This window comes from Dendrobates tinctorius, unplaced genomic scaffold (genome assembly GCF_039654945.1).
Source record: "Dendrobates tinctorius isolate UK_male_01 unplaced genomic scaffold, ASM3965494v1 ptg000007l, whole genome shotgun sequence".
NCBI lineage: Eukaryota > Metazoa > Chordata > Amphibia > Anura > Dendrobatidae > Dendrobates > Dendrobates tinctorius.
Window position 1 is genome coordinate 59,848,925 of NW_027361675.1, and position 13,210 is coordinate 59,862,134.

Consider the following 13,210-nt stretch of genomic DNA (forward strand, 5'->3'; position numbering starts at 1 on the left):
AGCAAAGTAAATGGGATTTCTGTGCTCTCATGCACATGCTGCTAATTTTTTTTCCTTGCTGATTTGAACCATTAAGATATTTTTAAAAAATCTGCAGCATATCAATTCTTTCAACATTTTTACAGTGTTTTTCACCTATTCAAATGAATGTGAAAGAAGTCAAAACATAAAAAAATAATTAAATATAAGCTAAAAACTCATAAAAAATGTGTTTTGTTTTATGCAGCGGTTTTTCCACCCATTATTCTGTTGTTTTTTTTTTTTTTTTTATGCAGAAAAATTACCTGCAAATACTCAACTTGTGCACATATGCTAAGGTGAACATGGGAGAGATAGTTCTTGGTCGAACAACTTATTGTTTATTGGGGATGCTTAAGGAGTCAGGGACTCATTAACCTTGGTGCTTAACACTTAAACTAACATATTGGCCTAAATGGGGTCAAATTAAAAATTTATAAAACAAGTTTTGATTTGACAAATAGGCGTACCGAGGCTCACAGTGCCCCGTCCCACTCCGTTTCTTTACATACCGCCTCTTCCTTCTTTTCTGATGGGTAGCACTGGCCTTCTCCAGGTGTGTTCTGTCTGCAAGCAAAAGCATATTGCTCACTAAAGCCGCTCTGTTGGGTAGCGAGCGCGGTCAGGAGGCACAAAATGGGCACTGTATGAGTACACACTCACGTGACTCTACTTTCACTTGCAGGGAGTGCTGACTTGGCAAATGCTAACACTGTCATTTGGAAGAGAGCCTTAGGGCCCCGTCACACATAGCGACTCACCAGCGATCCCGACAACGATATCAACGTGTCAGGATCACTGGTTATTCACTACATGATCGCTGGTGAGCTGTCAAACAGACAGCTTCACCAGCGATCAGCACCAGCGACGCCGAGCGTGCGGTGTCGCTGTGTACTTTAGTTACCAGCGCACTGATGCAGGGAGCTGGTAACTAAGGTACACATCGGGTTTCCAAGGGACGTGCGTCACTTAGAAACCCGATGTGTACCTTAGTCACCAGCTCCCTGCATCAGCGCACTGGTAACTAAGGTACACATCGAGTTTCTAAGTGACGCACGTCCCTTAGATACCCGAAGTGTATGTTAGTTACCAGCTGATCGCTGGTCTCTCGCCTGTCACACGTAGCGATGCGTGCTGGCCAGCAGGAGACCAGCGATCAAAGAAATGTCCAGGGCTTTCCAAGAGCGATCAGCGATACTGGCAGGGGGCCGGTCGCTGATCGCTGTCACACACAGCGATTTTGCTGGTGAGATCGCTGTTGTGTCACAAAACTTGTGACTCAGCAGCAATCTTGCTAGCGAGATCACTATGTGTGACGGGGCCCTTAGGGTCCCGTTTCACTTAGCGACGCACCAGCGATCCCGACAACGATACGACCTGGTAAGTATTGCTGGTGTGTCGCTAAATGGTCACTAGTGAGCTGCCAAACAGGCAGATCTCTTCAGCGACGCAGCAACCATCCAGCGATCCTCGGCGGTCATTGGTACCTTGTCACACAGCAGCTTTTCTGAACGATTCCAGCCTGCGTCCCTGAGTTCTGCATCGCCAACGAGGTCGCTCGTCGGGTCAAACACAGAGATGCGCGCTGGCCAGCGGGACACCGACGATGAAAAAATGGCCCAGGACATTCGAGCACGATCAGTGATATCCAGCGGGGGGGGGGGGCGGACGCCGCTGCGTGTAGCATGTAGCGAGATCGCTGGCGAGGTCGCTGTTGCGTCACAAAAGCGGTGACGCTTCAGCGATCTTGCTAACGATCTCGCTATGTCAGATGGGGGGCTTTAATCCTGTCACTGGAGCTGCTCAACTGTGTATTGAGCAGGACTGTGTGCGACCACACACTTACATAAATGCATTTTCACTGGCAGACAGCACTGACTTGGGGAATACCAGAGCTCTCAATTAGAAAAGAGGGGGGCAGAAGTATTCAAAAAAAAAGGCACCGATAACTCTAATCTGAACATGTAGTTAAAAATATTTTTCCAATAAAAAAGGAATGATTTTTAAAGTATATGTAGTTATTATAGAATGCAGTTTAGGGCTGGCAGCACCCTTCAAGAATATTGTGCAGCCAAACTGTACTAGATTTCTCCTGTTCTAAAGCTGGTCATATACTTAAGGTTATGTTCATATATATTTGCACATCATTTTCTCAGAAGCCAAAACCTGCTCTTTTGGCAATAAAAACTCAGCATTTAAAACTCCCATGTTTTGTCAACATTTTTGCATATTTATTTTTTTTTTTTGCAGTTTTTTTGGTGTGGATTACTTGGGTGATATAACTACAGTATATGTTTAATAAAGTTAGTCTTAGGGTATGTTTCCACGGTCAGGATTTGCTGCGGATTGGACGCTGCGTACAGCTGCAGCTTCCAATCCGCAGCTTCTTGATGAAAAAGACGCAGGTGGCAGACCTGCGTATACGCACATGCAGCGCGTCTCAATAGACTGTGTTATTTATCTAAATATTTAGATAGATATGCTGCAGTCTATGTATAGGATGCGGTGATTCCGCATGTGTTCAATTCTTCATTACTTACAGTGGGGAAAAAAAGTATTTAGTCAGTCAGCAATAGTGCAAGTTCCACCACTTAAAAAGATGAGAGGCGTCTGTAATTTACATCATAGGTAGACCTCAACTATGGGAGACAAACTGAGAAAAAAAATCCAGAAAATCACATTGTCTGTTTTTTTTTCATTTTATTTGCATATTATGGTGGAAAATAAGTATTTGGTCAGAAACAAAATTTCATCTCAATACTTTGTGATATATCCTTTGTTGGCAATGACAGAGGTCAAACGTTTTCTGTAAGTCTTCACAAGGTTGCCACACACTGTTGTTGGTATGTTGGCCCATTCCTCCATGCAGATCTCCTCTAGAGCAGTGATGTTTTTGGCTTTTCGCTTGGCAACACGGACTTTCAACTCCCTCCAAAGGTTTTCTATAGGGTTGAGATCTGGAGACTGGCTAGGCCACTCCAGGATACTTTTTTTCCCCACTGTATCTTGCATTGCTCCCAAATTCCACCCTGTAGTGGAGTCAGATTTTACAACTGAACTCTTCTACAACTCCATAGTGGATCAATATGTGAGCAGAACTAGCATTGGCCATTTGTGTTTTTCAAAATGTTGTCTTTACAAACTAGACTACCTACAGCAGTATATAGGAAACTTGACGTCTCATTGCATTGTAGCGGATCATGTCCGTCAACTATTTCTATTAGCAACCTTTGCCTCTTTAAACAGCAAAACTGACTGTAACTTAGCAAAACCAAGAAATTGAGCCGGAACATATGTTGGTATAAGTGTAGTGTGTAGGTTCACGTCTGAGGCATTTAACAGACAAGACCTAAGTTATAAACAAAATGAGCAAATACCCTTCAGTAAGTAAATAGTAATTTTACATGTACGGTAAATAGCATAACATATTTAATTGACACTATTTTGATCAAAAAAGTGAAAAAAAAAACATCCTACCACATCAAGCTATACCCAATCTGGACAACAATTACTACTTAACTATTTATTTACTACAGGGTATTTGCTCTTTTTGTTTTTATCTTAGGTATTGGCTGTAACTTAAGACCAAAATGAAAAAAAAAAGTGGTTGAATTAATTGTGAAGAAATAAATGGTGGTCACTGGAGGATATACTTCATAGGGAATTGGTGAAAAAAATGTTGACTACGGTTCCCAAATAATTCTAAAGCCCCCGTCACACTAAGCGAGATCACTGCTGAGTCACAAGTTTTGTGATGCAACAGCGATTTTGCCAGCGATCTCGCTGTGTGTGACGACACGTATCAGCGACCGCCCCCCCGCCAGGTATTGCTGATCGTGCTCTAATGTTCTGGGCCATTTTTTGATCTTTGGTCTCCCACTGGCCAGCATGCATCGCTGCGTGTGGCAGCCGGAGACCATCGATCAGCAAGCTCCCAGCGCTGTAAGCAGACACATGGCGCTTAGTTACCCGCTGTTTACCTTGGATACCAGCTCCCAGCCAAGCACGCTGTTATCCAGGGTACACAGTGAGTAACTAAGCGACGCGCACGCTTGTTACCCACGTCATCACTGGTCCTGATCGCTGGTGAGATCTGCCTGTTTGACAGCTCACCAGCGAACATGTAGCGACACACCAGCGATCCTGACCAGGTCATATCGTTGTCGGGATTGCTGGTGCGTCGCTTAGTGTGACGGGGGCTTATGCTGAAGTCACACAGTACACAATTTTGCATTTTTGTGACTATCTTCTTTTTTCATGATTTTTTTCTTGTTTTTCTTTTCACTTGCAATTTAAGCATTTTATCCTGCTTTTTCTTACCATGTAAGAAAAGCAACAATTGCAGTTTAAGCTAGCACTGGAAACATGAACGTAGAATAACTCAATCACTGCAAGGGAATAACGAAGGCAAAACTTGACACCATACATAGTCTTCACATGTGAGCTCTTACTTGAAAGATAATTGCATGTTCTGTCAATCCAGCACATAGGCGCCCTACGATACATAGATGTGAACGTTGTTGCATAACGACAGAAGATTATGTAGTTGGGGAGGGGAATCACAATTTTTTTTTCAAGCGGGCTTATCATTACCATATTTTCTTTTTATGGAGATTAGAAAAACTGACAAATTAAATCTCCGGAGACTCCACTTATGCATAGACTACATTCATTCGGAAAGCCCAGGAGTCTTAATTAAAGCTAGGATATGTATTTCATTATTCTTTACCTGTGTAAGCAGATTTAGAACGTATCTTTTGGGACTGTGAGAAAGGAGCTTTGGGAACACAACGGCTTCTGCTCACATTAGGTTTTTGACTGCCTCTTAATATTTCCAGTTATTTGATGGAAAGGTTTTGTTTTGTGCCTGGGTAACATTGTTATTTTCTGTCCTTCACCACTGAATATATTTGTTTTGTTGGGCTTTTTTACTTGATAATCCCTTTACAGTGTGTGATTTAATGATATGTACCATAGAAGCTACATTTACATGACAGCAGTGGAAAGTGACAATATTTCCCCTTGAGTGATGTTGATATAGTTAGTTTTGGTCATTAGTTATTTTTAGCCATGACACTTGGAATATTGACTTGCACATGTCTTATTTATGTGACCTAAACTTAGGACTGTATATGTGTATATATATATATATAGCTGAGTGTATGTATGTGTGTGTATATGTATCAAGCCATGCCCACTCCACATAGCCCCACCCGCTGGCGACTGTAGAGCGGGGTTGCAGAGGGAAAGTGTGGGACGCGGGTGGAGAGTGGAGCTGCGAGGGAGAGAGCGGGACAGGAATGGAGAGCGGGGTTTTGGAGGGAGAGAACTGTTATATGGGTTGACTATGATAGCAAGTGTGCCTAAAATGGTATTGTTCAGTATAAACTACCTTAAGATTACATTTATTTTTATTTATCCCACCAATTGATCAGATCATATAGAAAGAGTGCCAGAGTGGGAATATTCATCGTGGCATTGTTTTTCTGCAATTTATATATTTATCGACTTTACCCTATTGTAGCACAGGATGACTGACAAAGGAAAGGACCATTGCTTTAAATAAAATTATCAGATATTTGTAAATTATCTAGGTAAATGGATTCACTGTTACAATCAACAATTCATGAATTCTTGGGAGAATTGACTAGACTTAAGTGGTGAAATCAAACACAATTTTAACACCAGGGACTGATTATTTCTGCATTACGTCCCAAAAGGCACAATGAATGGATTTCCTACAACACTAAAGATGTTTTTATTTAGTAAAAATGTACTATACAACTAATTGGCTAAAAAATGTCATATTATTTTGGGCATGTAAATAGCCTGTTAAGAGAGGAAGAGAAATGGAATTCTAATGTCACATATAATTTTGTCATTTTTGAATGTATATTATATAAAATTATCACTTTTTTGGTGGCACCCATCAGATATACCTCATAGCCCGATATGTTTGAGAAATCTGGGTTTAACATTGATTTGATTGTAGTGTATGCCTAGATACTGTGTTGCAATTCCTGTGTATGGCTGCATTTTGACCATCAATGTACTAGTTTAGCTTGTTTGTCCAATACTATGTAATCTTGTTATTTTTTTTCTAAATTCTTTAGATAAACTAACACCCCATTGTTTTCCAGTGAGGCAAGGACAACAGTTTACAATTTATTAAGCAAAAGACGCCGCATTTTATCTCAAATTAAGCAATAAACTGGTGTTCTATTCACTTACTATGAATTTTAGAAACTCTTTGCATGGTTAAGGTTTATTTAATGGAATGTGTCACCATTTTGGCTCAAGGTCCAAGTCTAAAGTATCACACAAAACTGCATTGAGGTCAGGAGAGCAGAGAGAGAGGTCATTACACATCACACTGGTAACCAGGGCTGTGGAGTCGGTAAACTAAAGCTCCGACTCCTCAATGTCCCTGACTCCGACTTCACAGCACAGCCTCACTACTGAGCATGTACATAAAGTGCAGCACAGATTCATCTCCACTAAAAGCCGAGATCCTGAGATCAGGAACAGAACATACATTTATAGGGCATTTTATAACTTTCTCAAATTCTTATGAAAACATTTACAGCACATCCTGCTCTGTACTACTGCATCCAATGTATTACATATTTTAGGAGTCAGGCCATTTTTTAACGACTCCAACTCCACCAAAATGGACACCGACTCCACAACTCTGACTCTACACCCTGCTGGTAACTCCCACTTTTTTGTTAAATAAGCTCTTGAGACAGTTGTCTTCAGGCACCATCCTCCCCATAGTCTGGAAGAGGTCATTTACATAAAGTGGTGAAAGATGATTTCTCAACAACAAGGCATCTGATGTGAGACACACAGGGAGGACTGTTTTCAGCAATCTTTAACCTGTATGCCCATATTAATAGTTTAGATAGGTCAAATGTGGTAACAGATTCCCTTTAAAATCCTGAAAATTCACGCTTTTCCTACACTTTGCTTATAATAAAACATTTTCATGCAAAATTGAAAAATATAGAAAACAAATAATTCAGTGTCTTTAGACATAGTTTTTTTTTTAGGCAATAATGTACCTGTTTAACTTGTTTGACTTTTAGGATTGCTACTGTGAATAGGTGGCACTAGAGTTCCTGTCCTCTTCCCGTCTGATGAGGCTATTTGCATATTTCAGCAATTACTTAACAACATTATGAGTAACCCTTAAGAATAGCTGTAAAGAACACATCTGTTCTCTACTGCAATATGTTCTAAACTCTGTTTTACTGATTAACATCTGGTCTTAGATAGGTAATGACGCTCACAATGTAATATGGCACCTGTGGTTATCTTCATTTGAAGGTCGTGAGCTCATTTCCAAAGCTCTGGTACTTACAGTGGAATTACATTATTTATGAATCAAACTATGTTTCTTCAGTCAGAGCAATTTTATTATTACTGGATTGTTGGAAGTCCAAGTATTCTGTGATATATTTTACGTGAAATTGTGCATTTATGACAGATTATATATCTATTTTTATTGTAGATACAGAACTGGGTGTCAGTATACTGTCAGCAAACAAATGCAAAGATGGTTCAGGTCCAGTTCTGCCAAAAGTATCAGGACTAGAAAGAAGTCAAGAGAAGAGTCAAGACAGCACTGCTGAGCTGCCATTTGAGACTACAGTGTGCAAAGAACTAGGACCAACAACGCTACCTACCATTCAACCTGAAGTAGAGCAACGACCATTGCTACTGTCTTCTCCAGGACCAGTGGTGATTTCTCAGTCAGAGACACCTAAACAGACACAGATTGAGCCTCTTCAGCTTCCACAAACTCAATTGCCACCTCAGCCACAAGTGCAGCTGCCACCAAAGGCTCAGCCTCCATCTCAACCACCTGTTCATCCAAGTCCACCAGCAGCGCAAGCACGACCTCCTTCCCAATCTTTGCCCCAGACATTGTGCAACTACAATAGCAGCAGCTTGAGTGTGAACAGTTTAAGGTTGGTTAAAAGATTGCGTTTTATCTTCCATAATATTTTTGCATATTTTTAAGGCACTCTGTATAAACTAGTATCCTTCTAAACTAAACACAAATAATCTAGTAAATATAAAAGTAGTATAGGAAAAAAGTTGAGTATGTTTCCATCTTAAAGGTGCATTTACATTGCATGAGTATTGGGAAACCTTAAGTACATTCATTTCCCCATAATTGTGCAATGTAAACAGGCTGCTAGTCAAATGAGCAAAACGTGAAATGATCTTTTGGTTTGGACAAAAGTTTAGACCAAACCTATGTGAACAGGGCTAATGCTGCCGAGAATATTGGCAGCTTGTACTTATAGTACAGTTTATTAGATCTATGCACATCTGAAGTCTGTCTGTTTAAACAGGCTATCAAATGACGGATGATCAAATATGTTGTCAATTAGTGGTGGTCATTTAACGCTGCTGTTTTTTTTGGCATACGTGCACCTTCATTAAAGAAAGTTTAGGCTATCTGTACAGTTGTCTGGATACTTGTTGCGACCAACATAAGTAGAAAAACTTTGAAAACCATCATGGATGGAATAGAGCTTATTGTATAATCGAGATGAAAGCCATTCTATTATTCTGGACATAAAGTAAATAAAAATGTGCTAATCCATATAACCTAATATAGTATTGCACCAAAAAACTACCCATTATCTATTTCCAGCCTTGAATCTTTCATGTCCGCATTTTCTAATTGTCAGTTTAGTGTGTTATTATTTTTTTTCCTGTTTATTGTAATAAATATCCAGTACCTTTCGTTATAATGACCATGTTTAGATAATTAGCTTTTCCAGATGGGAATGATGATAATGCCCACATTTTGATAATGCTTCGATATTTCCTTCTACAGCAGCAGCAGAAGCAGCACTCCTGCCAAAAGTCAAGTGCCACCATCTCATTTGGCTCATCATCAATCACCTTCTCCATATCCCTTATCTTTACCAAGCCACAGTCCCTTGCATAGCTTTACGCCAACCATCCAACCTCCTGCTCACCAGCACCACCCAAATATGTTTGCCCCACCTGCTGCTTTACCTCCTCCACCTCCACTGACTTCAGGGACCCTTCCAGTTCCAGGACATCCAGCTAGCAGCACTTATTCAGGTAATTAGTTCAATATTTAGAAATTAAACCCTTGAAATGATGGAATTGTTCATTAATGGTTCATTACCAATTAATTAAGAATTCTTTGGGGTTAAGTTTTTCACCCTATGGTAAAATAATAATAACAACATAATTTTCTTACCTTCTTTGCAGAACAAGACCTTCTCAGACAAGAGTTGAACACCCGCTTTTTGGCTTCACAAAGTGCAGATCGTGGGGCATCTTTAGGGCCGCCGCCGTATCTGAGAACAGAATTCCACCAACATCAACATCAACACCAGCACACGCATCAGCACACACACCAGCACACCTTCACACCTTTCCCGCACGCCATCCCGCCTACTGCAATTATGCCGACTCCAGCACCGCCCATGGTGCGTACCCCAGGCAGAAATGTGAGGATAAGTAGAACACAACTCTATTCATTGTTAGTCTGGTTGTTGCTTAAATTAAGGATCTTTTATAATAGAAATGTAACTTATCTAATTACAGGTTTTTTGGGGGGGTTTAATACTATTTTTAAAATCTGAATTCTCAGATACTCCCTTTATTACTTTTACCTCGGCCTAAGTCCTACAATTTCGTAAGTCTTTTGGCTGATTTTCAGTATAAGCAGTCCCAGTAATCAGCAAAGTGCCTTATCAGTTAAGCCTTTTATGGAAGCCGTCATCTTATTATATATCTTTTTTGGGAATTGTACAAAAATACATAAAATATTGCGGCTGATCATTAATGTTGCAAGCCAACAATCCATAAAATGTAGAAGCTTGATAGTTTGTATATAAATAATATAATTTAGAATAAATTATAGTTGTATAAGGAGATGATAAAAACAACATATTTTATAGGCATCATTTATCAAACTCTCCTGGATGCCGAACCAGAGATTTTTACTACATTTATTCTGCACGTACAAGTTACTGCTGAGGAAATCTGAGCTATTTGGATGTCATGAGCAGTTGTATTATGCTTCATGTTTAGTTCATATAACTTGCCCAAGTTTAAACCTTTTTTACTAAAGAAAATATCATGTAACATTTTGGATAGTATCATGTTTTTGGTGTAGAAGATATGCTGTTTGTATATGAGTGAGCACTGTAACATGAAGCTTCTGGACCTCTATTCAAAAACTGTAAATGGGGATCCCAACTATGGTGCATCTAATCTTTATATGGAGCAGAGAAATTTTGGTTCTTAAGGTCTATGGTTTTGGTGTGACTGCATCGTCTGTGGTTCATGATCCATGCTAAGCAACTGATAAACCAGAAACGTTTTAGTAGTTTTCAGTGTGCCTTTGCTTTCAGTCTCTGATGGTTCTTTTGGATCAGAATATGTGAAACAGATTTATTAACCAATATTAGCCAAAATGTACAGTATAAGCAGGATGTATTTAGGTGCCCATTCTCAATCTATCCTGCTGATTTTTGTCAAATACCCAAACTATCTAATGAATGAGTAAGCGCTCAAATGTCCTATCAACTGCAAATATAAACAAATTTGTTTCACCTGTAGCTAAAGTGTCCTATCACCCTTCACTTATTGAAATAAACATGCAATCTGGGCCACGCAGAGCATATTTATGGGTGAAATCGTTGTTAGAGATGACTGATGACGTAAAACAATCTAATGTATAAGGCTAGCTTTTCTAGTAAAAAGTGCATGCTAGACTATTTTTTTTATGCAATTTTATAAAAATTTAGCGTTTGGTCAGTAATAAGCAACACGTTAACATGTTTGTAGGTTCTTAAAAGGGAATCTGTCTGTAGAATCAACTCTCTTAGCCATATATGTGAGCATGTTGGTCATGGAAAGTTGAATATGATAATATCTGAGTGTTTTATTTCAGAGTAATCCACATTTCCTAATATGTAAATGAGCTGTTATGATCTGTGGACCGGGCATAGATCTCTGAGAATCTGTCTCTAGATCTTATTTTAAATGAAAGGAAAAGTTACCAGTGTGAGACATGTAGTGACTGAGAGTCTGCTCTCCTGATATGTGTCTCTCACACTCGTAACACTCCTTTTTATTTAAAAATAAGCTCTGGAGTCATATTCTCATATCTGTGTCCGGCCCATAGTTCTGATCAGCTCATTTACATATGAGAAAAACATGGATTTCTCAGTAATAAGACATTGGATCGCAGATATCAAGCTATTATATTATTCAGCATCCTATGCTCTTATAGACAGCTTAGGAGGGTTGACCCTACGTACAGATTCCTTTAAATAAATTCCATTTAAAGGGAATCTGTCACCCCTTTTTTGAGATATCATATAATGATATCATTCAATTGTGTGTCACATAAGGATTCTCTTAGTACTTTTGCTTCCCCCTGACCCCGCACCTTTCATGCATAAATACCTTTTTTATATCGGTTCAGATGTATGTAAACTGCCGTGGTCCGGTCCGATAGGCGGGACTTATTCACCTGCCCCCCCCCCCTCCCTGTCTTGCTCTATGCATTTCTTCTTGCGTAGAGCAAGACAGGGAGGGGGGAGCAGTTGAATAAGCTCCGCCCATCGGACCGGACCGTGGCAGTTTACATACATCTGAACCGATATAAAAAAGGTATTTATGCATGAAAGGTGCGGGGTCAGGGGGAAGCAAAAGTACTAAGAGAATCCTTATGTGACACACAATTGAATGATATCATTATATGATATCTCAAAAAAGGGGTGACAGATTCCCTTTAAATGGCTTCAGTTGGAAAAGCCAAGAGTTATTTTATATTTTTATATTTCCTTTGACTCCGAAAAGTCAAAATTTATAATGAAAAATAGTCAAATTTATCAGCTAACATCTAAAATAGGGGTTCCTTTTGACAAGATCTCTTTCACCATCCATAAATAGACAACACGCTCTGTGGTGTTCTAACAGTTCTCTCTATAAAAGTAAAATTGTTAGAGCAGTATATGTATAAATACAAGGCTGTGCTTGAACAACGCCAGTAAACAGGTAATAAAAGAGATGCTTATTTTCCAACGCCATCCTATATTTCCTTACAAGGCACCTCCTGGGTGACTGCAGCAGTCTCGCTGCAGTGTTATAATGTTATCGTAGGGAAATGTATTTATAGGGATCATCTTTTATCGTAAAAATAAAATACAAGGCAGCTATAAAAATGTCTTTGTGTGCACAGCATTCAGGGCAGAATTTTTATTTATCCCGTAAAAGCATCAGGATGAAATGATAATAGATTCCGAGTAGGTTAAACAGCGTGCCTGTTCACGATGCACTATACATGGGCCGCGAACAGTGCTTTTGGTTATCAAGCAGTGTGATACAGTCATGATCTTTACAGATTCCTTTCTGAGACACAGTAATAACCATTTGCTTTGATCCCTTTGCAGTTTGACAAATACCCTACAAAAGTTGACCCCTTCTACCGCCACAGTGTGAGTGTAAAAGTGCTATGTTCAAATGTTGGCTTCTCTTGTCTGTAGCATGTCGCAAAACATCACCCCACACTAATCTGCCAAGACCACAATGCTTCCCCTAATCATTTGGCCTGGAATTCCCATTGCTTTTTCTTGCATCAGCTTTAGCTATATAGAAGCGTCATTCATGTGATTCATTTCTTCTAGAGATGCACTATCCTGTTTTTAATCAAAATTTGTCAGTGCTCGTAAACTGTACACGAAGTCTCACTGTGAGAAAGATGACATACAGCGTGAGCATGTTCCCACTGGGAAAGTAATGATCAGCCAGGAATTTTAAATAGGAATTTCATGGGTGTTATAAAACCTACACAATAAAATGTAAGTTATTCCTATCCAAATCAAATCATGTCTGCTGCACATGGAAATTCTATCATCTAGCAAAGTATTTAGAATGATGCAAAATTTCCAGAACTTGATATAATTCTTGTGTGTAGTGGATGACAGATAAAATGGAAACTCAGTTTATTACGCTGAGTTATTGGACAGACGCTACTTGTTAGTTGCGCGCACTATATAGCATCAGCCTGTCTCCTGCAGAAAGTCTAAAAAATAAATTAAAAGGCTCCTGTCACCTATACATAGTGGAACTATAAAGAATTCCCTGATATTGATGGAATTTCCCATAATGCCAGAGCGATGAC

The 13,210-nt window shown here is 39.5% G+C and overlaps 1 protein-coding gene across 6 annotated transcripts in view; it reads left to right on the forward strand.

Moving 5' to 3' along the window:
• The window catches only part of AUTS2 (activator of transcription and developmental regulator AUTS2), a 2,002,816-nt gene that overhangs the window by 1,943,743 nt on the left and 45,863 nt on the right, over window positions 1–13,210 (forward strand). For 3 of the 6 annotated variants that reach the window (XM_073574990.1, XM_073575017.1, XM_073575034.1), the window contains 4 exons: window positions 7,532–7,991; window positions 8,873–9,126; window positions 9,280–9,521; window positions 12,480–12,524. In XM_073574990.1, coding sequence (XP_073431091.1) covers window positions 7,532–7,991; window positions 8,873–9,126; window positions 9,280–9,521; window positions 12,480–12,524 — 1,001 coding nt within the window. The remainder of the gene's footprint in view (window positions 1–7,531; window positions 7,992–8,872; window positions 9,127–9,279; window positions 9,522–12,479; window positions 12,525–13,210) is intronic. The other 3 variants (XM_073575027.1, XM_073575008.1, XM_073574999.1) reach the window with 2 other exon arrangements.